Source organism: Ambystoma mexicanum, chromosome 8 (genome assembly GCF_040938575.1).
Source record: "Ambystoma mexicanum isolate Mex_15411 chromosome 8, UKY_AmexF1_1, whole genome shotgun sequence".
NCBI classification, from domain to species: domain Eukaryota; kingdom Metazoa; phylum Chordata; class Amphibia; order Caudata; family Ambystomatidae; genus Ambystoma; species Ambystoma mexicanum.
In genome coordinates, this window is record NC_090929.1 from 1,698,475,164 (window position 1) to 1,698,501,382 (window position 26,219).

General features: G+C 46.1%; 1 protein-coding gene across 1 annotated transcript in view; it reads left to right on the forward strand.

Annotated features, from left to right (window-relative positions):
* LOC138473469 (deleted in malignant brain tumors 1 protein-like) overlaps window positions 1-26,219 on the forward strand; it is a 376,653-nt gene that overhangs the window by 23,866 nt on the left and 326,568 nt on the right. Inside the window, exons 2-3 of the mRNA XM_069612115.1 lie at window positions 9,273-9,607; window positions 17,069-17,075. Of these exons, the coding sequence (XP_069468216.1) occupies window positions 9,273-9,607; window positions 17,069-17,075 (342 nt within the window). The remainder of the gene's footprint in view (window positions 1-9,272; window positions 9,608-17,068; window positions 17,076-26,219) is intronic.

Below are 26,219 nucleotides of genomic sequence, written 5' to 3' on the forward strand. Positions count from 1 at the left end.
TGTAATCTACCTGTCGGCAGCATACCATCAAGTGCCTCTATCTAGACAATGTCAACATCTTACAGCGTTTATTACTCCTGAAGGCACATACAAGTTTCTCCGAATGCCATTTGGTCTAGCATCAGCTGCCTCCGTCTTCCAGAAAGTGATGGAGGATGTTTTGAAGGGTGTAGATAAAGTGACTGTATTTCAAGATTATATATTAGTGTACGCTGAGAACTAGAGTGAACATGAGAGAGTGTTGAGATGTGTATTGACAAGATTGAGAGAGGCAGGTTTAACTGTACAAAGAAGTAAATGCAAAATAGCAGTCAGGGAAGTGGAGTATTTGGGTCACAGGACATATAATGAAGGTATCTTACCAAAAAGAACGCTTGTAGATAGCATCAGCAAAGCTCCACCACCAAAGGACAAGGACCAATCGCGGTCATTCATGGGCTTGGCAGAATATTATCACAAGTTTGTGAATGGTTTTGCATCCATATCATCCCCATTAAGAAACCTACTCAAGAAAGGAGTAAACTTTAAGTGGTCCGAAGATTGCCAAGTGGCTTTTACATCCATAAAGGAGGGAATTGGCCAAGCGCCATCACTTAGTGGATTTGTTTCAGGAAGTAAAACCACATTGTCAGTAAATGCTAGCATATTAGGTTTAAGTGCCACGTTAACTCAATATGACTCAGGGAAAGTAGAACATGTGATAGTGTTTGCTTCCAGGCCGTTGAGGGAGGCAGAAAGGAATTACTCTGTAATAGAGAAAGAGGCATTGGTAGTGTCATGGGCCATATCGCATTTCAGGTTTTTTTTATGGGGCCAGGCATTCCAAGTAAGGACGGATAATAAACTGTTGGTACAACTCATGAGCAGTGCTGATTGGGCCAAGGACTCACCTAGAATTTCCAGGTGGATGGTGGAGTTGTTAAGTTACAATTTTAAAGTGTGCTACATACCAGGTAGAGAGAATGTGGTTGCTGATTGTTTATCTAGGTTGCCAGTTGAAAATGGAGAAAATACTGAAGCAGCCAGAGAACAAGACTTTAGTATTGCTGAAATAGAGTGTAATGCGATAGTCAAGGGAGAATGGTTGGAAGCGGACAAGGAGGACATTGTGTTGAATATGGTGAAGGTTTGGACAATGGAAGGGTGGCCCCACAAAAACAATGCTGATAGGTGTTATGACAGGTATTTTGAAGTGAGAGAGGAATTAAGTTTGGCGGAAGATGGATGCAGACTCAGAAGGGGGAACAAAGTAGTATTTCCCAGTAGTTTTAGAGCTCAGTTAGTGAATGTGGCTCACCAAGGACACTTGTGAATGGGAGGAACCAAGAGGTATTTGAGGCAGTCTTTCGAAGGGATTGTGTCCTCCGACGTATTCCTTATCTTAGATAGAAATCCTTCAGCTTTGCTGGTCTCGGAAAATTTTTTCGCCAGAGGGCGCTGCGCGTCGATGATCGCCGAGTCGATGACCCTCGACGGCCTCCGTGCCGACGTCGACGTCATCCTGCCTATAAAGGCCGCGCGCAGCGTCCGTTGCTCAGTTCCGTTTTTCCGCGCTTCGTTGTGCCTCGGAACACCGTTGCTCAGTTCTCGTCAAGATAACGTATATAATAACTACTATTTACCTCGATATCGATGGCATCCTCCTCCGACCCGACGACCCCTCGGTCCGGTTTCAAAAAGTGCCGAGACTGCGGGAAGAAAATGTCGTTGACGGACCCTCACAGGGTCTGTTTGTGGTGTCTGGGAATCACGCACCAGAGTTCGGAGTGTGAGGAATGCCTTTCCATGACGGCGAAAGCCTTGAAGGAGCGTAGGGGGAAGCTCGAGAGAGGTAGGTCAACTTTAACTTCCTCGAAAGCTTCTTCGGTAGAGTCGAGACGTTCGTCTCCTCACCATAAAAAACACTCTCGATCTAGATCACGAAGTGGCTCCCACCACTCGTCGACATCGAGACACTCGAAGAAGAGACGTAGGAGATCCCCTTCGTCATCTTCGTCGAGTTCTCCTGAGAGAGTTCATTGCCCCACAAAACGCAGCTCGCAAGCTGAGTGGGAGGAATTCAGGAAAAAGATGCTAAGCGTCTTCGAGAAAGCGGCCTCGTCCCCCTCGAAGACAGCTGAGGGTGATACCCCGGGTAAAAAACCCAAAAAATCTAAACGCCGCGAGTCGCAGTACCCGGCGGAAAAGTCAACCCGAAAGCGCCTCGAGCCATCGGGAGATAAAGCATCATCGACGCCATCGTCGAAAACTCCTTCGAAACAGAGGTCGGCGCCATCGACGCCGTTGTCGAAGGATTCATCGGCGCATCAGTCGATCGAGTCGACGCCGACGTCGACGCCGATATCGACGCCGGTGAAGGAAAGAACCACGGCTACTCCACAGCCAACGGTTAGACAAAAGACCTCCGACTCGACGCCGAGAACGTCGACGTCGTTCTCGAGCAGGACTCCGATCCTTTCGAGTTCTTCGAGGCCTAGTACACATTTCTCGACGCTTTTCACGGCGCCTTCGAGTACTTTCACGTCGGTGTCGACGACATCGACGTTTTCAAGGCCTGTGATGATGGCTCCTTCTGCATTGGAAATGGGGTTTATACCATTCCAAAAACCAATGTATCCCCCTTTAACCTCGATTTTTGAGGAAAGGGAGGATTCAGACCAAGATATTGATTTACAGAGGACCACATCACTAGAGCCAGAGACTTTCGCCTCTGAGGAAGGAAGATTAAAAAATCTTCAGGATGCACTTCAGGAAGCTAGTGGCTTGGACACTTCTCCTGAAGCAGAATTTATCAAACCAGACCCAGGAGAACATGCGGAGACTCCATATAGAGCTCTGATGTCTAGAATCATAGAATTTATGGGTTGGTCTGCACCTTCTCCTGCCTTTCAGCAGGATGACCTCACTGACATACTGGACAAGGGCCCACAGGAGGATCCTGTGGTTCCATTTCACTCTGCTCTACAGAGAAGGATTTTGACAAACTGGGAAACGCCAGAAATTATCCCGGCAGTAAATAAAAAACTGTCAACAAAATACAGGGTGGCTAGTTCTGACCCTGAATATTTGTCAAAACACCCTACTCCTGAGAGCTTGGTTGTACAGGCTGCAACCTCATCAGGCAGCACATCTGCATACCCCACTGCTCCGCAGGATAGGGATGACAAAAAGTATGATGCCATGGCTAAGAAGGTTTTTTCTGCCTGTAGCATGGCGTTAAAGTCTATTAACGCGACCTGTACGCTCGCTAGGTTCAGCCACACCCTTTGGGAGTGCGCTTCATCAGCGGCTGACTGCCTCCAAGAAGGAGAGGAAAGGGACGCATTTTTAAACATCATCAGGGATGGTAAAGATGCGATGTGCGAGACCCTACAAACTGGCCTAGATTCTGCTGACAGTATCAGCAGGGCCATGGCGGCAAGTACCACAATCCGCAGGCATGCGTGGTTGAGGAAGTCTGGTTTTGCCTCTGACGTGCAGACCAGGCTTTTGAATATGCCCTTTGACGGTTCTACCCTCTTTGGAAAGAAGGCGGATGACAGTTTGGAGAAACTGCAAACGTCCAAGGCAGCAGCCAAGTCATTGGGAGCTGCTATCCGTCAGAATACCTTTCGTCCTTCGGGATCATCGTGGAGAGGACGGTCCTTTCGTTACTATTCCTCATATGGAAGGGGCAGGGGACGACCGGCTCAAAGAGGCCAAGGAAGATTTACCCGTGGTGGACGGGGTAGGGGAAAGAAAGCCGCACCCGCAGGAGCAGGAGCCACTTTACCTTCGGCAACTGCATCAGCCGCTTCAAAACCACTCTGAGGTCTCCCCTCACAGAACACCAGTAGGGGGCAGGTTAACTCACCATCTGACGGAATGGCAGGCTATTACGTCAGATGCTTGGGCTCTGGAGACAGTGGCCCAAGGTTACTGCCTGCCCTTCCTACATATCCCTCAGAGTCATCCACCGGGGAACAACCCTTTGAAGCTTCCAGATCCGCTCCTCTTGCAGGAGGTTTTAGACCTGCTAGAGAAAGGTGCCATAGAACTGGTACCTGTAGCGGAAAGGAACAAGGGTTGGTACTCCCCCTACTTCATAATACCGAAGAAGGACGGAGGACTGAGACCCATCTTAGACTTACGGGAATTGAACAAATTCCTCCGAAAGGACAAGTTCAAGATGGTGACTCTCTCTCAGATCCTTCAGGCCCTCCAGCTTCAGGACTGGTTGGTATCTCTAGACCTCCAGGACGCTTATTTCCATGTGCCGATCCATCCCAGGCACAGGAGATACCTGAGGTTCGCAATTGGCAGCTCTCATTATCAATTTCGAGTTCTGCCATTTGGGCTAACCTCCGCCCCGAGGGTCTTTACCAAGCTAATGTCGGTTGTGGCTGCAAGTCTAAGGAGGGAAGGGATTCATGTCTACCCTTACCTAGACGATTGGTTGATCAGAGCTGTATCTTCGGAACAGGCTCAGAGACAACTAGATTATGTTTGCCACTTCCTTCACAAGCTGGGCTTCTCCCTCAATTTAAAGAAGTCACAGATGATACCATCACAGAGACTCCAATTCATTGGAGCAGTCCTGGACACTTCCCTGGGAAAAGCCTTGCCACCAGAGGTGAGGGCTCGAGATATTCTGCAGATGGTCATCAGATTTCAGAATGCCCAATATCTCCCAGCCTACGACTTTCTGAGGTTGCTAGGCCTCATGGCATCCTGCATATTCCTCGTGCCGGAGGCTCGCCTGAGAATGAGATCCCTCCAGTGGGCACTGAGAACTCAGTGGTCACAGTTCTCAGGAAGGATGACAGATCTCCTTCGGATCCCGGTCAAAGTAGCCCGAGACCTTCAGTGGTGGGCCTGTCGGGAGAACATCCTGAAAGGAGAAATGTTTTGGCAACCATGGCCGGAGATAACAGTAGTCACGGATGCCTCACTCACGGGGTGGGGAGCTCACGCCAACGACTTGACCATCAGCGGTCGTTGGTCTCCATCGGAGTCCAGACTACATATCAACCTGTTGGAGCTGAGAGCCATCAGACTAGCGCTGAAGGCTTTTCTGCCGTCTGTACGGGGAAGAAACGTCCTAATAATGACGGACAATACAGTGGCCATGCACTACCTCAACAAAAGAGGAGGCGTAGGCTCACTACCACTGTGCAGAGAGGCGATGCAGCTCTGGTTTTGGGCAATTCAGGAAGGAATCTCTCTATCGGCAATTCACCTAGCCGGAGAGAAGAACTTGACAGCGGACGCTCTGAGCAGGCAGAGCACAGTCTCTCACGAGTGGGAGATAGCTCAGGAAGTCCTTCAAGAGATCTTCGCCCTTTGGGGAACCCCTCAAGTGGATCTGTTCGCCACCAGTATCAACAGGAAGTGCGACAGATTTTGCTCAAGGGAATTTCCCCCGAGAGGAGCTCTAGGAGATGCGTTCGTAGTGGACTGGGAGTTCCCACTTCTGTACGCGTTCCCTCCGGTCCCTGTCATTCCTCAAATGATCAGGAGGTTGAGAAGGTTTCGGAAGACCATGATCCTAATTGCCCCGGATTGGGCCAGGAGAACGTGGTACCCGGACCTTCTAGACATGTCCATCTGCCCTCCAATTCGACTGCCATACAGAGAGGATCTTCTCTCGCAGAAGGAAGGTCAGGTTCTCCATCCAGCCATCAAGACCCTCAACCTTCACGCTTGGTGTCTGAAAGGTTGAGGTACAAGGATTGGGACCTTCCGGATGATGTTATGGAGGTGTTGCTTTCGGCCAGAAGGCCGGCAACTAAAACTCTATACCGCTGCCGTTGGAACAAATTTTGCAGCTGGTGCAGAGAAAAGAATATTGAACCCTTTTCTTGTGGTACACCTATGGTGTTGTCATTCTTACTTTACCTGGCTAATTCAGGCCTACAGGTTGGCACAATTAAGGGCTATCTCGCAGCGCTATCAATCTTTAAGCGCACTGCAGAGGAGCCTTCATACTTCAAAATTCCATTGGTAATACAATACCTAAAAGGATTAACTAATGTTTATCCCCCGAAACCTTTTCAAGTTCCCTTATGGGATTTAAACCTAATTTTAAACTTCCTAAAGGGTGCCCCTTTTGAACCACTACACTCTTGTTCATTGAAGCTTCTCACCCTCAAAACTGTTTTGCTAATAGCATTGACATCTGCTAGAAGGGTTAGCGAGTTGCAAGCCTTATCGTGTAAACCTCCACATACAATCTTTTACAAGGACAAAGTTGTTCTTCAGGTGAAGCCTAACTTCCTCCCGAAGGTAGTCTCGGAGTTTCACATCACTCAGAAGATTATATTACCTTCTTTCTACCCTCCTCCTCATCCGGGGAAGGAGGAAGAGAGACTGCACAGGCTGGACCCTAAGCGAGCCTTGAGCTTCTATATCAGCAGATTGGCTAAGATCAGACAAGCAGACCAACTCTTTGTAGGTTATGCAGGACATAAGTTGGGCCTTCCAATAACAAAACAAACCATCTCCAGATGGATTATTTTAGCCATTCTGGAGTGCTACAAATTGGCAGGAAAGGAGCCTCCTCAAAATCTAAGGGCTCATTCTACCAGGGGTATCGCAACATCCTCAGCCCTTCAAAGAGGGGTGCCAATTCGAGATATATGTGCGGCTGCCACATGGTCGTCCGCACATACATTTACCAAATTCTATAGCCTGGATTCCTCCTCTAGTCAAGAAACTAGATTCGGCAAGGCTGTGTTACACTCTGTCCATTCTGGAAGGGTAACATAACTTTTATTACTCCCGCCTCCAGTCACAATACCACTGCTATGGGAGTCTATCTAAGATAAGGAATACGTCGGAGGACACAATCCCTTCGAAGAACTAGTTACTCTTACCTTGTAACGTTCTTTCGATGGGATGTTCCTCCGACGTATTCCTTATCGACCCTCCCATCCATCCCCGCAGTATGACTTCCTGTGGGTTTGCAGCCTATGCTCCTTCAAGGTGATTAGTCTAATCCAAAAACATTACTGGGGACTACAAAACGGAACTGAGCAACGGACGCTGCGCGCGGCCTTTATAGGCAGGATGACGTCGACGTCGGCACGGAGGCCGTCGAGGGTCATCGACTCGGCGATCATCGACGCGCAGCGCCCTCTGGCGAAAAAATTTTCCGAGACCAGCAAAGCTGAAGGATTTCTATCTAAGATAAGGAATACGTCGGAGGAACATCCCATCGAAAGAACGTTACAAGGTAAGAGTAACTAGTTCTTCTGGTGGCCTGTTATAGATAGTGAGGTGGAAAAGAAAGTCAGGTACTGTAAGGAATGTGAGAAAAGTGACAAATGCAAGTCTGTGAGGGAGGTACCACTTGCTCCTGTGAGCGTACCCAGTGAACCATGGGAGAAAGTAGCAATTGATTTGGTGGGACCCATACAAGAACTTGGTGAGGGATACAAACACTTGGTAGTTATGGTAGACTATCATTCCAAATGGTTGGAGTGGAGAGCACTCCGTGAAGCTACCACTACAGAGATGAAGCTACCACGACAGAGATGATATCATTCCTGGAGGATGTGTTTTACAGTGAGGGTTTTCCCACTGTAATAGTTACCAACAATGGAGTGCAATTCTGTTCAGACAGGATGTTCAATTTTATAAAGAAATTCAGTGTCAAACATGTGCACACAGCGTTATATCATCCAGGAGCTAATGGGTTAGTTGAGAGAGCAAACAGATTTGTAAAGCGTGGAATACAATTGGCGCTGGCGACAGGTTTGGAGTGGTCGAAAGTGCTCAAAGAGATGGTATGAAATTACTGTACAACGCCTCATTCGACTGCGAAAATATTGCCATTTGTATCATTGAAAGGCAGACAACCCGGAACCAAATTGTGTCCAGGTTGGCTGGAGATGGCAGAATGTATAGAAATAGATCGCCAAGAAATAATGAGACTTATCAATGAGGCACAGAACACGTACAAACAGAGATTTGATGAAGTCAATAAGGCTAAGGAAACAAAGTTGGAAAAGGGTGATTATGTGCTTATAAAGAATCCACAGTTAGGGCCCAAGTGTGGTGAGAACAAATTCTTAGGTCCAAAACAAAGAAATGTGCAGCTGTTCAGGGGAATGTGGTGATCCTAGATGGTGGGGAATGTTGGTCTAAGTCAAAGTTGGTTAAGAGTTCTTCCAGTGTGGATGAAGACAGCATGGTAAGGAACAAAAATGATGATGTAGATGGCAAGATGACAGGCACTGAAGTGGAAGTGGAACATAGCCAAGATGTAGGTGATGCAAGGGGTAAGAATGATGAAAATGCAGGTGCTATGGTAAATACAGGAATGTGCAAAGGGAGAGCCAGGAAAAGACCTACATGGTTCAGAGATTACTGTTTTGAATAAACTTCAATTGTTGAAATGCCAAGGGAGGAGATGTGTTAGGATTAGAACATGCATAATGTTCATCTGATCACATCATTTAGATATTTGATGCTTTCACTGTGTGGATTATATTATGGTCATTTTATAGTTCATGTGTTTTCTGTCACTTTACTGTTCATGTTTATTATGGTCAGAGTGCATCAATTTCTTTATCTAATGTTGCAGCAAAAGTTCGTATTATGAAGTCAGCAGCTTCGGTTGTGGAAGGTTATCTTATGTAGGGAGGTTCTGGAATGGATGGGATTTCAGCTGGAGATTGGCTTTGTGTTAGCGCCTGCTGTCGTGATGTCTTTATCTTAATGAAACAGTTTATCATCGTTCACTGCGTCGGCACTCATTCAACACAAAGCTTATTCACTGTACGCCTGCATGAGGTGATCATGCAGGCGTAGAATGAATGGATACCTACAGAATCGGGCAACATTTAGCACCTGCAGATTCCGTAGGAATCCATTGTAAATGACATTTGCAAAGAGTAATATGCAGACAGCATTTACATATTTCCCAAAATGATTATAAGAGTAAAGGCAATTTTACCTTTTTTGTTCCATACATTTACTTGCTGTTTTGTAATGTAGAAAATTGCATGCAGGGTACCCAACAATGCATAAGTGCCTTTATTGGTGTTCCCCTGCATGCAGTTAGCTCTTAGTAGAAAATATGCCTTTAGACAACCTTTGGAAAAACAATGTTTGCTGGTCTGGAAGTGCCTAGCAGCACATGTATGCCTACTTTGTGGTCATGTCTGACTTACTTAAAGCAACACTTGCATTAAATGCTGACATACTGAGTGAATTAACAAGCATGGTTTCACATGTTTGCATGATCCTATGCACTTGATAACAAATGCATGTTATTGTTGTCTCTGTAGCCGCACAAGATACCCAAACCCTGGACATGCGTCTCGTTGGCAGCGGGCAGTCTTGTTCTGGACGAATTGAAGTTTTTTATGGAGGTGCCTGGGGTACGGTGTGCGATGATTTCTGGAGTTCTGCAAATTCGCAGGTCGTGTGCAGACAGATGGGATGTGGAACTGCCGTGGCTTCTCGTGGTGGGGCCTTCTTTGGTCAGGGCACTGGAAGCATTCTTCTGGACGATGTTCTCTGCAAAGGACAAGAGGTGCACCTGTGGGACTGCCCCAACCGAGGGTGGAATGTCAACAACTGTCTCCATAGTAACGATGCTGGGGTTGTCTGTTCAGGTACAGTATTAATTAATTTTCCGTATTATAAAAAACAATGTATTTTCAAAGTGTGTACAAAGAGTACATGAATGGAGAGATAAAAAGACAGAGGAGGAAAGCATTTTTAACTCCCAGCAGGAGGTAATGACATGCAAGCCAGTTTTTAGAGCACGTGGTACAAAACAGACTGCCATCAAAGCTGCATGATTGCTGTCCCGTGAGAAACATGGGGAGAGGAAGTTAAAATCAACATGGACATACTCTAGACTATATTGTGTCCTATAACATTAATCTGTAGGTTTTACTGGATGATCATTTAATACTGAACCATTTAGATAGCAAAGTCTGCCACCCCTTAAGATATTAATTAAGTTTCTATACTTTGATCCCTGTTGTTCTACACGAAAAATAACTAGTATAACAAAAGCAGTTTCCATAACAAAGTACTCTGAATCTGTTCAGAAGAGTGTTACTGGAGCGATTAAATCCTGATGCAGAATGTTTGATGCTAGGATTGGCTCTTTGCCACCAAGGCCTGTATACAAATAATACAATCCCTGAATTCCAATAAGTTAAGTTCAAGATGAAGGTACATTATCAACTACATTTACACATCTGGTTTCAAGTGTCCTAGACTGCATAAATATAACTGTGTTTTGAGCAGCTCTCAATCCAATGCAAGCCATATATGTCTGAAACTTTCCCACTGGCTTTTCCGCAGACGCATTTCACAACTATTGGCTTTGACTGCTTCTTTTTTCAAGCACGAGTGACTAATATACACACCATTATTAAACCCTTTCCAATTGCATAAAAGGGTTACATTGTGTTCACTGCAATTCATATGTGAGGGATCTGACAGATCCAAAAAAGCTTGGTTAATTTTAAATGCATTTGTATCAATGCGAAAAGCAGATATATAGAAACTATGAAAAATTGTGTTCATAATTTTTTTTTTGTTTTTGTTCATATGAGAAGATCTGGAATGTGTTTAATGATTTCTTTTAGTTGTGTTACTTTCACGCATTCTTTCTACAGTTTTGATTTTGATCGGTTATATATTTATGTATATTATATGTATTTTGTATATATTGTAAATAAATGAATAAAAAAATAAAAAAAAAAAAAAAAAAAAAAAAAAAAGAAACTATGAAAAAGAGTTAATTTTTAAGTTGTAAGGTTTAAAAAATATTTTCTCAGAAAAAAGCTTTGTGTAATGCGGAAATGAGCTTGCATAGCAATTTATCTGGGATTTCTTTGGTTTATTATGTAAGTACAGAAGGGAGAGCACAACAATTCCACAGAATGTATGGCTGTTTGTTAAACATAAGAAGTGCATTTATTTTGAAAAGCTTTTATAATATTTTGTATTTTATTGACATTTATTAACCGCCTTCGCCAAGACGATTTACAAACAAGAATACCGTTGGTACACAAATAATGAAGTAATGAGTCCAATGACAAACAGCGGGGGAAGAGTTAAGAAGAAGTCAAGGAAGAGAGAAAAAGGGCCTTCAGATGGGAGCAAAAGATGTGAAGAGAGGGGGAAACGCGAATGTCTGATGTCAGTGCATTCCAGTGCTTGGGGGCTAGAAGAGAGAAGGAACGGAAAGGTGAAGAACACAAGGCGCTTGAGGGGAAGAGAGAAGATGAAGGTGCTTAGAGCCGAGAGTACGGCGAGGGCAAATAGAAGGAGACGAGGAAAGCAAGATATGGAGGGGCCTAGCCATGACAAGATTACATGAAAATTAAATGAGTGGTGGGAGTCATAGGGGAGAAAAGAGGTTGAAACACGATACTGTGTAATAGAGGAACGAGGAGGAAGTGAGATGAGAAGACGAATTGCAGAGTTGAAGACCGAGTATAGAGGGGTGAGGTGGGAGCCAGAAAGTCTGAAGACCAGAGCAATAATGAAGACGGGAGAAGAGAGAAGAAGTAATCAAAGGTTTCGCCGTGTGAAAGGAAATGTAAGGAGAAATCTTGTGGAAATTGAAAAGAATGAAGCGACAAGTACAGGTAGTCAAAGAAATATAGGAGGCAAAGTTTAAGGAAGAGTAAAAAAATAACACCAAGGTTACGGGCTGAAGAGGGGAAGAAGTGAAGAGGGAAAAAGAAGCCCTACAGGGAGAAAAGAGAGGTGGGGGTGAAAACAGAGGGAAGTAAAGGTTCTCAGATTTTGAGGAATTAAGGAGGAGAAAGTGGGAACGCCTCCACCCGTGGACAGCAGAGAGGTAGGATGACACAGAGGCATGAAGAGAGTCAGAAAAGGTAGAAAAAGAAAAGAAGATTTTCGAGCTGTCCACATAAAGGTGAGAGGAAAGATGTAATGATTTAACAAGAGAATAAAGGGAAATATTACTGTAATGGTACAGAAGTAGGACGCTAACACAGTGGTGGCATTTTGATAATTAATTTATTAATACCAACAAAAAAAGGAAAAGAAAAGCCTATCTTGCCCCGCTTACTATGAGTCGTTGCCCTACCTCGACATAAACACTAAGGACCTGGTCAGGATTTCCATCCTGTGTCTAAACCTATTTCCGTCCCTTACACTCATCAACTAACTAAAGAAAACTGGATGTCTCCTTGCTTCCAGAAAGAGGTTTTCCCACTCCGGATGCTGACTCCCAAAAGCGCAGTTCCTCTTCAAATAATGTCTATAGTTCAATCTTAAAACCAATACAAAGAAAATTCAGCTCTGCAGCCTCCTGCAGGGAACCTCTTCCTTGGTTCCTGTTCGCTTTCTCCCATAAACAAAAGTTCCTTACAATCTTCTGGCAGGATCCTCCTCCCCAGCCATGGTACAAAACAATCCTTCTCCGTTGTTTGTCAAATCTGGTACACTAGCCTGCCAGGCCTTACCGTAGACTTCCGAATGGTTTATCAAGTCTGGTTTACTAGCCTGCCAGACTTGATGTTCGCAGCTTTTAATTCTCTTGGACTAAAGTGGGTCTTTGACCCTTTTCCATTCCTCTGATTGGCCTTGCCCGTTTCCATCTGGGTCCGAGACCCTGTTCCTCTGCTTTAACGGGTTTCCTGTTCCCATTTTACTTATTGTTCATTTGGACAGACCAAGTATACTCTCCTGCCAGGTACTATCCCTCGTATCAGTGTATGTGCCTTCACTGTTATCTCTTTGTACCCCTTACTATGGGTTCATCTCTTTCACCAAGTTCTCATATAGCTGTATGTTTCCTCTTTCATCCCCTTGTGCTCTTCAGGATGCTTTCACGTGATTTACCAAGTTTCCCTTATTCTGTATGGGATCCCTTTCGCCCTCCCTTGTGATCGCTGGGATGCCTTCACAATGCTGCTTAATTCCTTTAGCTCCCTTAATGCTCTGCTAACCTGCCCGGCCCTTTCTCTACCTTTGGGAAGTCTCGCCATGGTCTCCGGTCCCTTCAGTGGCTGGGGCAGAGCTTCATCCATGATGCCTCACTCAGCTTTCTCCTTCCTGTGGCTATGCAGCTCCAGACTCTCTTGTACGCCTTCAGCTGCCCTCGTTCTTGATCTCCTGCTTTCGCCAGTCGGGCTTCCCGCTTCTCTGCCCCTGGCCAGGTCTGTCTTGGCAGGACCTCCTGGATACTTGCAACCCTCTGTGTCTCAGCTTCCAGCCTTCGGGTCTTTCGCTTCGGTGCAACCGTCTCGTTCCCTGCTCCTCCAGGGCTGGCTTGACAAGATGGTAAGTCCTTCTTCCCTTTTTATGCTCAGGGTTCTTGTCGAATAACTGTACCACGTGTGTTGGTTCTGCAGTGGGCCTTCTCCTTCTTTCACCAGCTTCCTCGTTGCAGTGATATTTTGCGTCCAGTTTAGGTGAGTCCTAATCTTCCTCATCTCAGTCCTTTCATGGAAACCCTCTACCTTATTGTTGTATCCTGCATTTGTATGAATGAGGTCTGAGTCAGTTTGAGAGCTGAGTGGAATGCTAGGGGAACCTAGTATAGGAGAGAGAGATCATTAGTAGCTTCTACCCTGGTTCCCAGCCCAGCTCCAAGTTCCCAACCGTCTCCCTTGGAATCCCCAGGTGCCCCAACACTCCAGGCTCCCCTAGCATTCCACTCAGCTCTTTCACTGACTCAGACCTCATTCATACATATGCAGGATACAACACATCCCCCCCTTCTACAATCAAAAGAAAACGCACAAACTCACAACCACGCTAGGAGAAACAACCACAACATTTCTACTACTCCTTCCACCCTGGCCTGCCACACCAGGGTCTCGGTGCCGCCACCACCAAGCACAACCTTGCCACAAAGGACAAACAAAAACCAGAACTACAAACCAAAACCTACCAACTAAAACACCTACCGCCAGGCCTGCCACTCCTGGCCTCAAGTCTGCCACACTTGAGCACAAACCCAACATCCCGACAGAGGCTAACTCACTTGCCAAAATAGTGTAGCCACGAATCTAGAAAATGTACACAATGGCCAAAAACAAATAGTCCTAAACATGCCAAACAATGATCCCATGCATTCTAGCAAAATATCCCACAACCATGTCTCATTCTCCTCCCCTAGAAAAAACATGAAAAAGGAATGAAAAATCTAGAAAAGAGACATACGACACAAAGATCACAAAACATCTCACATACATACTACAATTACACAACTACTACATACTGTGTGCACACTTGCGTAAAAAAACTCATGGCTCCACTTGCACACACATTCGCAAACTTCAACTCACCCTCCATGCTGCAACTACAACCCATGCACAACACATACACAAAATCTGCATAATACATAATATGCATTTCCCAAAATGTGCATTTACCCAAAATGTGCATTTACCCAAAATTACATTCCCCAATATGCACTTCAAATTCAAGGTGAAAATAATCAATGATTCCCCAAACACATATCATGTGCATTTCACGAAATTTAGAGCGTTTCTGCATTTTAACTCCTACAAATGTGTAACAAGCTATAACTTAATTCTAAAGTATTTCATTGTGCCTTCAAAGTCCTTTATAGCTTAAGTAACTCTACGCCAGATGATCCTTGAATGCAGAATGTGTAACTTCTAAATATATCTTCCGTTGTTTAAACACTCTATCACGATGCATAAATCCTTGGAAGTTACAGTACCTTATTGGCAGAAATATCAGTTTTCAAACATATGTCCTCCTCGAAAACGAAGCTCAAATAACCCATTCCGGTTACGGCAACGGTTCGTAAATAAACTCACTCCCCTCCTGGCAACTTCCAAATGGCAACTCCTTCTTCCTCATGAGGCATAATTACGCTAACCCACGAATCCAGGCATGGGTCGTAAATAACACACCGCTCGCCTCGCAAATACGAATGGCAACACCTGCATCCTAATGCAGCGTCATTACGTTGGCCCACGACTTTAGGGCCTTTCTTCTAACACGGCCTCCTACTATAGGCATACAACACTGGGGATCCGTATGATGGTGCAGAAGCAGCATTTAGTGCGTTGCAGCCAACGGTTTGGCTGGAACGCAGGGGGCTCACGTGGGCGCGCGCCACCCATGACCCCCCAAGCACCCTCCAAAAATGCCAAATTACGTTTACATTTTTTTTTTCATGCTGCGGTGCACTCCTCCACGGACTGCAAGTTCCATGATCCTCTGCAACATCAAAAGCGCAAACGGCGCTAGGATCATAAAAAAAACGCCAGCTGCTCACTGGTAACACCTGATTTTTTGCCATAAGGCCACCATGCTCATTACTCAATGTTTCTGCTGCCTCATGTACTCACTACAGGCTTTGCCTTAGCCTGTCTGATGCCTCCAATGGTACAGTCTGTCACCTCCTTTATCGGCGCCAACTCCAGATTTGACTCAACCAGCTCACTCACTCCAGAGCTGTTTGGCGTTGGCTTATGGGCATTTCTCTCCTATCATCCTTCACTCCAAGGTTCGCTTGAGTTAATCCTCGTTGCCAAATGATGTATCTGTCATGATCTCTGCTTCCAAAAGATCAGGACTTGCCCGACTCCCTTGGAAGCAGACCCATAACCCCGGTTCCGAGTGCCAGCCAGTCCCAATTGGGACCTTTTGGACCCTGTCCTGGCGCCAGTGGCACCAGGCTCATAAAGATGCCCAGTCCCAGCGCTGGAAGCGCCGGGCTCATAATGCTTGGGTGGACTTACCTGCAGCAGACCATGCTGCTTACTTACCTGCCAGTTGAACCCCTGATCCTCTTCTGTTTGGGACTACTTTTCCTGTTGGGTGGGGCAGGAGCCACTCCCTAGGTTCAGAATACTGGAACTCTTCTGGAAAGCAGGAACTCTTTTCTTACCTAGGCGTGGCTGTGGAAGGAGACACCTAAGCACTACAGGAGGCTATTTAAACCACACCCGATGGATGAATCTTGCTTTGTGTTATTCTGCATTCTCTGCAGCAGAACGCTCATCGTGTCTTCTGCTTCTGATCCTGGGCCTAAGGGAACAAAGGCTTACCATCCTGGAATCCAGTCTTCAGCAGCACCTGTAAAGACAAAGAAAGAACAGGTTAGCACTACGGTCTTCAGTGGCAGCGCATCTCTTACCTGGTCCATCTGCTGTCACCAACGCCTCGCGCTGCATTCCGGCATCTGAAAGACAAAGGCTTACCTACTCTTCGCATGCTCCGGAGGTCTTCGCACTGCATTCCGGCATCTGAAAGACAAAAGCTTACCAGCTCTTCGCACGCTCCGGAGGCCTTCGGCGCTGCATCCCGCATCTGAAAGACAAAAGAAGGTGCGTTTAAAGACATTGGGCAACTTTATTACTCACGTGCCATTACTCCTTCCCACGCCGAATCCAGTGGGTATTCCAGCACCCTTCAGCTTCTCTAAAGCTCCGAACTTGTACCTGCAAGATAAAAGGGACAGTTAGTGCGCATCGTGAAGCAGGCTACAAGCGCTTACTTACGTGCTTCCAGGCGCTTCTATTCCTCACGCGGGTTCGATCCTCAACTCTCATCAGCCCGCCATCCGCCATCGCTGGAACCCTGCAAAACAAGAGATATCATTACAAAAGACTTTTAAGACATTTGAAGTGCCCAGAACTTACCGTTTGTGCAGTTAACGACGGACAGCAGTCCTCTGAGGTCAAGAGGCCTGCACCCTTATCCAGTGAAGAAACTGGTTACGGCACCCTGCCCCGAGGCAGATGGAGAGCTCGGCGTTCACTTACCTAAGGTGAGGGCGTTAACCTTTGGGGTTCTACAGGAGAAGAGAAAGGGAAGAGGAGAGAGGCACCCAATAACCCCAGTTCATTAATCCCATATTTTCTATCTGCAGACATCTTACTCTTCGAGTCAGGCATACAGTGCACAGAGGTCCAGCCCAAAGAGCCAACCGTGTGTTACAACACACCTTTGAAGATACGGCATTCACCCAGTCAAGACCGGCCCCTCTGCGGGAATCAGGTGAGCGTTACAGAACACAAAGCCTACCGCAAAACTCCCACCCAGGCGCTATGGAAACCTCGGATACCGACCAGCTAGCCCAGTTACTTGGGGAACTAAGAGCAGAAGTGCATACAGCCCGTCAGGAGACGAATGCTCTAAGAAGGGAACTGATTATTTCCAAGGAGCGAACAGACGATCTCGCTAGACAATTGCTACAGTCACAAGCCGGACAAACTCCGTTACCCGCATCAGGGGCAAATCTTCCTTCAACATCCTCTACGAACCCAGTGCAGATCAACCTACCTGGGAATGTACCTCTGGCTCCGCCCGAATGATTTTCTGGTGACCCAAAGAGGTTTGCAGTATTTATTAATCAGTGCCGGTTGCACTTCTTATGCCGGCCAGCAGCCTTTCCAACTGATCAAGCTAAGGTAGCTTTCGTGCTTTCGTACCTTAGTGGCAATGCGGCAGACTGGTCGATCCCTCTAGTTAATCAAGATGATCCGGTTCTCCATGATTTTCAAGCTTTTCAGCTCAGTATGGAAAAACTGTTTGCAAGACATTCACAGGGGCAGGCCTTGGACAATGAGCTCCTTTCATTGCGACAGGGTAATCAAGACCTTTTGGCTTATATTGCGTCTTTCAACAGACTGATAGTGGAAACTCGATGGCCTGAGGACAAAAGGATTACGCTGTTTTATAGAGGTCTACGTGGAGAGCTCAAAGATGTGTTAGCCCAAGTAGTGAATCCCCCGCAAGACTGTTCGGACTATATTGACTTAGTCGTTCAAATTGACCACAGACTGCAGAACAGGAAGGCCGATCGTTCCAAGTTTGATGCTCGAGTATTTTCCAAACCACCAACTCCTACCAAAGGAGTAGACTCCGGGGAACCCATGCAAATTGGGGGCCTGAAAGGACCACTAACACAAAAGGAGCGGGAAAGGAGAAAACAGCTGCAATTATGCCTCTATTGCGGAAACTCGGGGCACTTTCTTCGAGACTGTCCGGTGAAACCAGCCAAGAAGGCAGTAGGAGCTGCAGTTACCAGGGTCACAAACTCTGAGCAGGGAAACGACCTCGCCCGACAAGAATAGAGGTCCTCTTGCCAAGCGTTAAAACCAGTTCCGTGACCTCGCATTTCGTGATACCTATGGTCCTCATTAGCCCTGAACATCCGGATCGATTACATGCGATTGAAGCTTACGTCGACAGCGGTGCCATCGGCAATTATGTGGATCATGAAATGGTTTTGAGGATGAATCTGACTCTTTGTCCAAAGGCTGTAAAGGACGTCATTACTACGGTGGATGGTACGGAGATAGCCTCCGGACCAGTAACGCATACCACCCAAGAAGTGACGCTAGTAAGTCAAGATGGACACCATGAGAAGATCGTGTTCGATGTGATCAAGGCCCCTCAGTTCCAGATTATTCTAGGAATTCCTTGGTTAGAGAAGCACAATCCTCAGATCGATTGGCGAGCAAGAACGGTTCAGTTTCCAGAATGTGTCTCTACTTGTCACCCTCGACCTGGTGTTGCACTGGCAGCAATTTCCTCGGAGGCTCCCCAGTTACCTCCTGAATACCTAGAATTCCAAGATGTTTTCCGGAAGGATCAGGCTAACTCTCTACCTCCTCATAGGTCTTATGACTGCCAGATAGACCTGATACCTGGATCTACTCCTCCTTGTAGTAGAATTTATGCCCTCACCGAGCCTGAGAATCTTCACCTCCGACAATACCTGGATCAATACCTAGCGAATGGGTTTATTCGTCCTTCCAAGTCCCCTGCTTCCTCAGCTTTGTTCTTCGTTCCAAAAAAAGAAGGGGACCTTAGAACTTGTATAGATTATCGGGCCCTGAACCAGATCACCGTTAAGAATAGATATCCGTTACCTTTGATCCCTGAACTCCTGGACCAAGTCAGAAAAGCATGCATATATACAAAGCTGGATCTTAGAGGAGCCTACCACTTGGTACGAGTAAAAGACGGCGATGAATGGAAGACGGCCTTCCGCACCAAGTATGGGCTATTTGAATATCAGGTCATGCCCTTCGGACTTTGCAATGCCCCGGCCGCCTTTCAATATTTTCTGAACGATGTCCTCAGAGAGCTCATAGATGTGTGTGTTGTTGTTTACATTGACGACATCCTCGTTTATTCTTCATCGGAAACTGAACATCGGAAACACGTGAAAATGGTCCTCAAGAGATTGCGTCAACACAAACTTTTCGCTAAGTTGGAAAAATGTGTTTTCAACGTGACTGAAGTTGAATTCTTGGGATTCATATTATCACCTAGCGGAGTGCGTATGGATTCAAAGAAGGTCGATGCAATTCTCAAATGGCCATCGCCATCCTCCGTAAAAGGTGTTCAAAGCATGTTAGGCTTCGCTAACTTTTACCGCAGGTTTATCCCCGAATTCTCTCGAATAGTCCAGCCCATCACCGCCTTGTTAAAGAAAAACAAACGTTTTGAATGGTCTACCGAGGCGGAACAAGCTTTCCAGAATTTGAAGACTAGATTTATCTCTGCACCGATCTTAAAACATCCTCGCCCAGAACTCCCCTACATCGTTGAAACTGATGCTTCGAGCCTTGCCATGGGGGCAGTTCTATCACAAAAGGACCCAGTAACCAATCAGTTGCATCCCGTGGCATTTTGGTCCCGCAAATTCTCGCCTCCTGAAATCAATTACACTATTACTGATAAGGAACTTCTAGCTATCAAGTCCGCCTTTAAGGCTTGGCGGCATTATCTTCTGGGGGCCCGACACACCGTTACTGTGATTACAGATCACCGAAACCTGCAATATTTGAAAACCGCAAAAGCTCAATCCTCTAGGCAACTCCGTTGGGCACTATTCTTTGCCGAGTTTGACTTCATAATTACCTATCGACCTGGTACAAAAAACGGTAAAGCTGATGCCCTTTCTCGGATGGGAGTGGAAGAACATTTGATCAATCCTAAACCTGTACCTATCATTCCCGAACAAAGAATTCTAGGTGTAATCGCCACACAATCCATAGAGGAAGTTAAGGATAAAGCCAGGCTACTGGTAACTCCAGCAGACATACAGAATTGGCATCTGCAGGGAAAGGACTTTACGGTGAAGGACAACCTATTATATTTCCAAGAACGGTTCTACCTGCCCAGCACAGATTTACAGAAAAAGGTAATCTCTTGTTATCACGATTCTTTAATGGAAGGACATCCCGGTATGACCAAGACCTCGGAAAAGATCAAGCGCTACTTCTGGTGGCCGTCTTGGAAAAAAGATATCAGAGACTTTATAATGTCCTGTGGAGTATGCGCCCAAAACAAGAGTCAAAAGGAAAAACCAGCCGGCCTCTTACGCCCTATTGACATCCCGCCTCACCCTTGGCATACGCTTTCTATGGACTTCATCACCGATCTACCTCCATGCTCCGGATACAATACGATCCTAGTAATCGTGGACCTATTCTCCAAGATGGCGCATTTCATTCCACTCAAAGGCTTACCAACAGCAGCAACTCTGGCCCGAGAATTTCTCGAAAACATCGTCCGACTGCACGGTTTTCCTTCAGTTCTAATTTCGGATCGAGGTAGTCAATTTATTTCTCATTTTTGGCGAAGTTGCTGTCGGTCGGCTCAAATTGATGTGAGACTTTCGACCAGCCACCACCCTCAAACCGACGGACAAACCGAGAGGACCAATCAAACTCTGGAACAGTATTTGCGCTGCATGCTACAACAAACTGAGAAAACTTGGAAAGATATCCTTTGGATAGCCGAATATGCCTACAATAACTCTGTCCACTCGGGAACTGGGAAGACCCCGTTTTTTCTTTTATACGGTAGTCACCCTCGAACCTCGGAGTTGGATCCACTCCAAGATCTTGGAACACCAGCAGTAGACCACCTACATTCTACAATCACTCAAGCCTTTAAGGAAGCCGTTTCTCACCTTCAAAGGGCTAAAGAACAATACAAGAAAGGAGCAGACCAACATCGGAAGGAAGCCCCCCAATATCAAGTAGGAGATCAAGTCTGGTTATCCACCAAATATCTACCTCTAAAAGGACCACGCACATTCAACCCAAGATACCTTGGTCCCTATTCCATCACTACCATAGTAAATCCAGTAGCGGTCAAGTTGGACTTGCCCCCTCACATGAAGATACATCCGGTCTTCCACGTCTCTCTATTAAAACCCGTGCAACCTCAAACCCGACTAACTACATCTCCAAAACCTATTCTAGTTGATGGAGAACTCGAGTTTGAAGTCAAAAGCATCCTGGATTCCAAGATCTCCAAATCTAAACTATTTTACCTGATTGACTGGAAAGGCTACGGTCCCCAAGAAAGATCCTGGGAACCTGCAGAATATGTCCACGCGCCTCGTCTAATCAAAAGATTTCATCGAACATTTCCTAACAAGCCCAAACCCCCGGAGAAGCCCGGTTTGGGAGGGGCCTTGAGGGGGGGTGCTGTCATGATCTCTGCTTCCAAAAGATCAGGACTTGCCCGACTCCCGTGGAAGCAGACCCATAACCCCGGTTCCGAGTGCCAGCCAGTCCCAATTGGGACCTTTTGGACCCTGTCCTGGCGCCAGTGGCACCAGGCTCATAAAGATGCCCAGTCCCAGCGCTGGAAGCGCCGGCCTCATAATGCTTGGGTGGACTTACCTGCAGCAGACCATGCTGCTTACTTACCTGCCAGTTGAACCCCTGATCCTCTTCTGTTTGGGACTACTTTTCCTGTTGGGTGGGGCAGGAGCCACTCCCTAGGTTCAGAACACTGGAACTCTTCTGGAAAGCAGGAACTCTTTTCTTACCTAGGCGTGGCTGTGGAAGGAGACACCTAAGCACTACAGGAGGCTATTTAAACCACACCCGATGGATGAATCTTGCTTTGCATTATTCTGCATTCTCTGCAGCAGAACGCTCATCGTGTCTTCTGCTTCTGATCCTGGGCCTAAGGGAACAAAGGCTTACCATCCTGGAATCCAGTCTTCAGCAGCACCTGTAAAGACAGTCTTCAGCAGCACCTGTAAAGACAAAGAAAGAACAGGTTAGCACTACGGTCTTCAGTGGCAGCGCATCTCTTACCTGGTCCATCGGCTGTCACCAACGCCTCGCGCTGCATTCCGGCATCTGAAAGACAAAGGCTTACCTACTCTTCGCATGCTCCGGAGGTCTTCGCACTGCATTCCGGCATCTGAAAGACAAAAGCTTACCAGCTCTTCGCACGCTCCGGAGGCCTTCGGCGCTGCATCCCGCATCTGAAAGACAAAAGAAGGTGCGTTTAAAGACTTTGGGCAACTTTATTACTCACGTGCCATTACTCCTTCCCACGCCGAATCCAGTGGGTATTCCAGCACCCTTCAGCTTCTCTAAAGCTCCGAACTTGTACCTGCAAGATAAAAGGGACAGTTAGTGCGCATCGTGAAGCAGGCTACAAGCGCTTACTTACGTGCTTCCAGGCGCTTCTATTCCTCACGCGGGTTCGATCCTCAACTCTCATCAGCCCGCCATCCGCCATCGCCGGAACCCTGCAAAACAAGAGATATCATTACAAAAGACTTTTAAGACATTTGAAGTGCCCAGAACTTACCGTTCGTGCAGGTAACGACGGACAGCAGTCCTCTGAGGTCAAGAGGGCTGCACCCTTATCCAGTGAAGAAACTGGTTACGGCACCCTGCCCCGAGGCAGATGGAGAGCTCGGCGTTCACTTACCTAAGGTGAGGGTGTTAACCTTTGTGGTTCTACAGGAGAAGAGAAAGGGAAGAGGAGAGAGGCACCCAATAACCCCAGTTCATTAATCCCATATTTTCTATCTGCAGACATCTTACTCTTCGAGTCAGACATACAGTGCACAGAGGTCCAGCCCAAAGAGCCAACCGTGTGTTACACATCACCTTTGAAGATACGGCATTCACCCAGTCAAGACCGGCGCCTCTGCGGGAATCAGGTGAGCGTTACAGGGCCATAGTCACCAATCCCATTAAGGGTTTTCCTCCCCATGAGATCCATCCGCTGAGCACCACCCCCAGGGGGACTATCGGGTAGTGTTTCCACCTCCCTGGTTTCATGCAAAGGGGCCTCCCCATAGAAGATATGACAATAGCCTGAGAATCGTCACAGTGCAGATAGAAAAAATGACGGGGCCCAGCACTTGGACTTGGGGAACACCATGCTAGAGATGCTTGGGAGAAGAAATGTGACCAGCCCAAGATACAGAAAAAGAGCAATTAGAGAGATAGGAACGGAACCAAGTAACAATAGAAGTGGAGAGCCCAAGAGTAGAGAGTGAAGAAGGAGAGTGGGGTGATCCACTGAGTCAAAAGTTCAGCGAGGTCAAGAAGAATGAGTATCGAAGAGGATTTATTGTGACAAGCAGAAAGAGTGAATTTGCAACATAAAGAAGGGCAGTTTCTATGAAGTGAGCAGGGCGAAAACGGTATTGAATGGGCAGAAGAAGAAAGTGAAGGTTAAGATGTGTGGAAATCTGAGTGTAAACTTTCTCAAGGACTTTTGAGAGGAAGGGGAGAGAGAAGATAGGAGGACAGTTGGATAGAGAAGAAGAATTAAGAAAGGGCTTTTTCAGAATTGGAATCATTAGAGCATGCTTAAAGGGGGAAGTAGGCAGAAGACAGCGAGAGATTAATGATGTCAAAAAGGTTATAATTGAGGGGGATAGAAGTGGGAATAAGGGTAGCACGCAGGGGGTCAATCTGTGAAGCAGTGGTGTGTGTACCTGGGTAAGAAAAAGGGCAGTGTCTGAATCAGCAACAGAGGAAAACAGTAGGGATAAAATAGGGAGGGACGAGGCATCGGTTTGGATCAAGAAGGAAGTTGTGAGGGAAGGTGGACAAGAGATGAGCATAGAGTAGAGACTCTGGAGATATAAAAGTCAGCTAAATCAGAAGAGGATAGCGAAAAAGAAATAGACGGGTCAGAAGCAGGGGGGGCAGAACATCCTGTTCATAACATGAAACAGGCAACGGGGCTGGTGGAAGAGAGAGGAGGTATGGGAAGAACAAGTGGGTTTTAGAAGGAAGAAGAGAAGTGTCATAGGATGAATGAAGTAGAGAAAGAAACGAGAGGTCAGAAGAAGAGTGTTTTTTTCTTCCAGGTATGATCCGCTTTCGTATGGCGCAGCGAAGGGAGCGAAGACCAGAAGTCATCCATGCATGACGGGACATACGAGGTGGAGCTGGTCAAGAGTAGATAAAAGGGAGTTGTAAAAAATAGCAGTAGCAATTTCGATAGGGAACGTAGAAAAAACAGAGAGGGTGGGAAGAGTTTTGAAAAGGAGGACAGAAAGGAGCCAGAGGAAAAAGAAGGAAGATCAAGACGAAAGAAAGTGGTTGAGGAAGAGAGAGGAAAAGGATGGAAGGAATAGGGAAAGAGAAGGAAAGCAAGGAGTGGGCAAAAGAATAAATGGGAGTTTGCAGAGACAGTGAGATCAAGCAGTCCAGGAATAGTGACAAAGAATACCAGTGCCACCCGCACGGCTAGAAGGTTGTGGCGAGTGGATGATTTTAGTAGATGAGTAGTAAGAAAATCAGGGGTAGAGGTGTTGTGCAGAGTAAGCCAGGTTTCAGTCAAGCAGAGGAATTGAAGATTAAGATGGAAAAGGAATCAAGGACAGAATGGGACTTATTGCAGATGCAGCAAGCATTCCAGAGTGCAACAGAAGGAGATACATGAAAATAATAGATCAGGTCACACACTGTAATATAAATATGTCTACAGTGGTGCACATAGCATGGCTTTGTACATTGTTAAATAGTCAGTGTTAAATGATTTCTACTTCATACAAGTCTACGTAATACAAAAACTAAACAAGCTACCATATTGCAGTGGAACATCATGTAAAGAGAAGCAGCTCACGCATGCACTGTGAGTTATAAGAAGCAGATGCTAATAGGTTGTAATTTTAACAAGGGAATGTACATGTCCTAATCTGAATTTGCTTGTTTAATTAAATGGCAGACTTCCCTGTTAGCTGATGTTATTTAAACCCTACCTAGCGGAAGCAGTCATTGAGATATGCTGATGCATCCGACAATGGTTTGCTGCCGTTCTGTTCTCATTGTCAAGGACAGTCGCCTAAAGGCTAAAATGGGAAACACTGGCCTTGCCTTTCCTTCTTCAAAGACAAACATGCCTGCTTTTTTTCGGTACAACGTCATACTATATGCGTGAAGCTGACAGAGTAGCGTTGGCTTCATTTAAATGAAAGCTAACAGGACGGTCAGTAGAACTGATTGAATGAATGACACCCATCTGTTAGGATTGGATTGACTAACACTGACACAGGGGTGGAACTAAATGGACTGAATGTGAGGTCCTAATCCTTGTATCTGAGCACTCTGGGGTAGTATCCACTTCAGCAACTTCAGGACAACGAACCTCAGTTCTTATTTGGACTGGTTTCCGCTTTGGAAGTTTCTATCTTCTGGCTTGGGCAAAGCTTGTTCTACTTAAAAGTTTAACAACATCTGCAACAATTAAATTTAGAGTATTAAAAGAGTTAAGGTTCACTTCAAAATCAGATGAAGGCATACACAATTGCTTCTTGATGGTAAACTCCAACGTGCTACTTGCATTCCCTTTAATATAGGCAGCAATCGACTTTTATAATGATCAGGAAACACAATACTTCATACGCGGCCTTTCTGAAGTGAGATATTCTGAGATATTCTTGTACAGCTCCTGGGTATCCAACATTAACCAGTGACCAGGAGCTACCACTGAAATACAAGGAGCTAGTAGACAGCATTCCACAAATCCAACTTATACATAAGATGCAAACGTATCATTTTGTATGTTTTTTACAAGCCTTTATGCTTTAAATGACACGCTAGATGAGTCCTAATGTTTATTTATAGATTGTCCCAAACCCACATAGTTAAATTCACATAGGTGTGTTTGTTCAGCATCAGTTGGCCTGGGGAGCCAAAAGTAGCTCCTGGTAGCTGTTTGGCATCAAGCAAAGCAGGCTCTTCTACGCTACAGGCAGGAGCTAAAGAGCTCCAAGCTCCCCTCAATTCCGAACCCTGTAACTGTTTGGGAAAGTCTGCTATGTCTTATTAAATCATTCCCACTACCGTCCTCCCTGTTAATAGGAGACACGTGACTTCTCTGAACAATGATTTTAGTGAAACAATAGGAAGACTTTCTTCATATGCGAGCACTTCAGCTATTTCAGGATAAGCGCTTGATACATTTCCCTTTGTTTGACAAGACTTCCCACAACTACGCACGAGTTCACT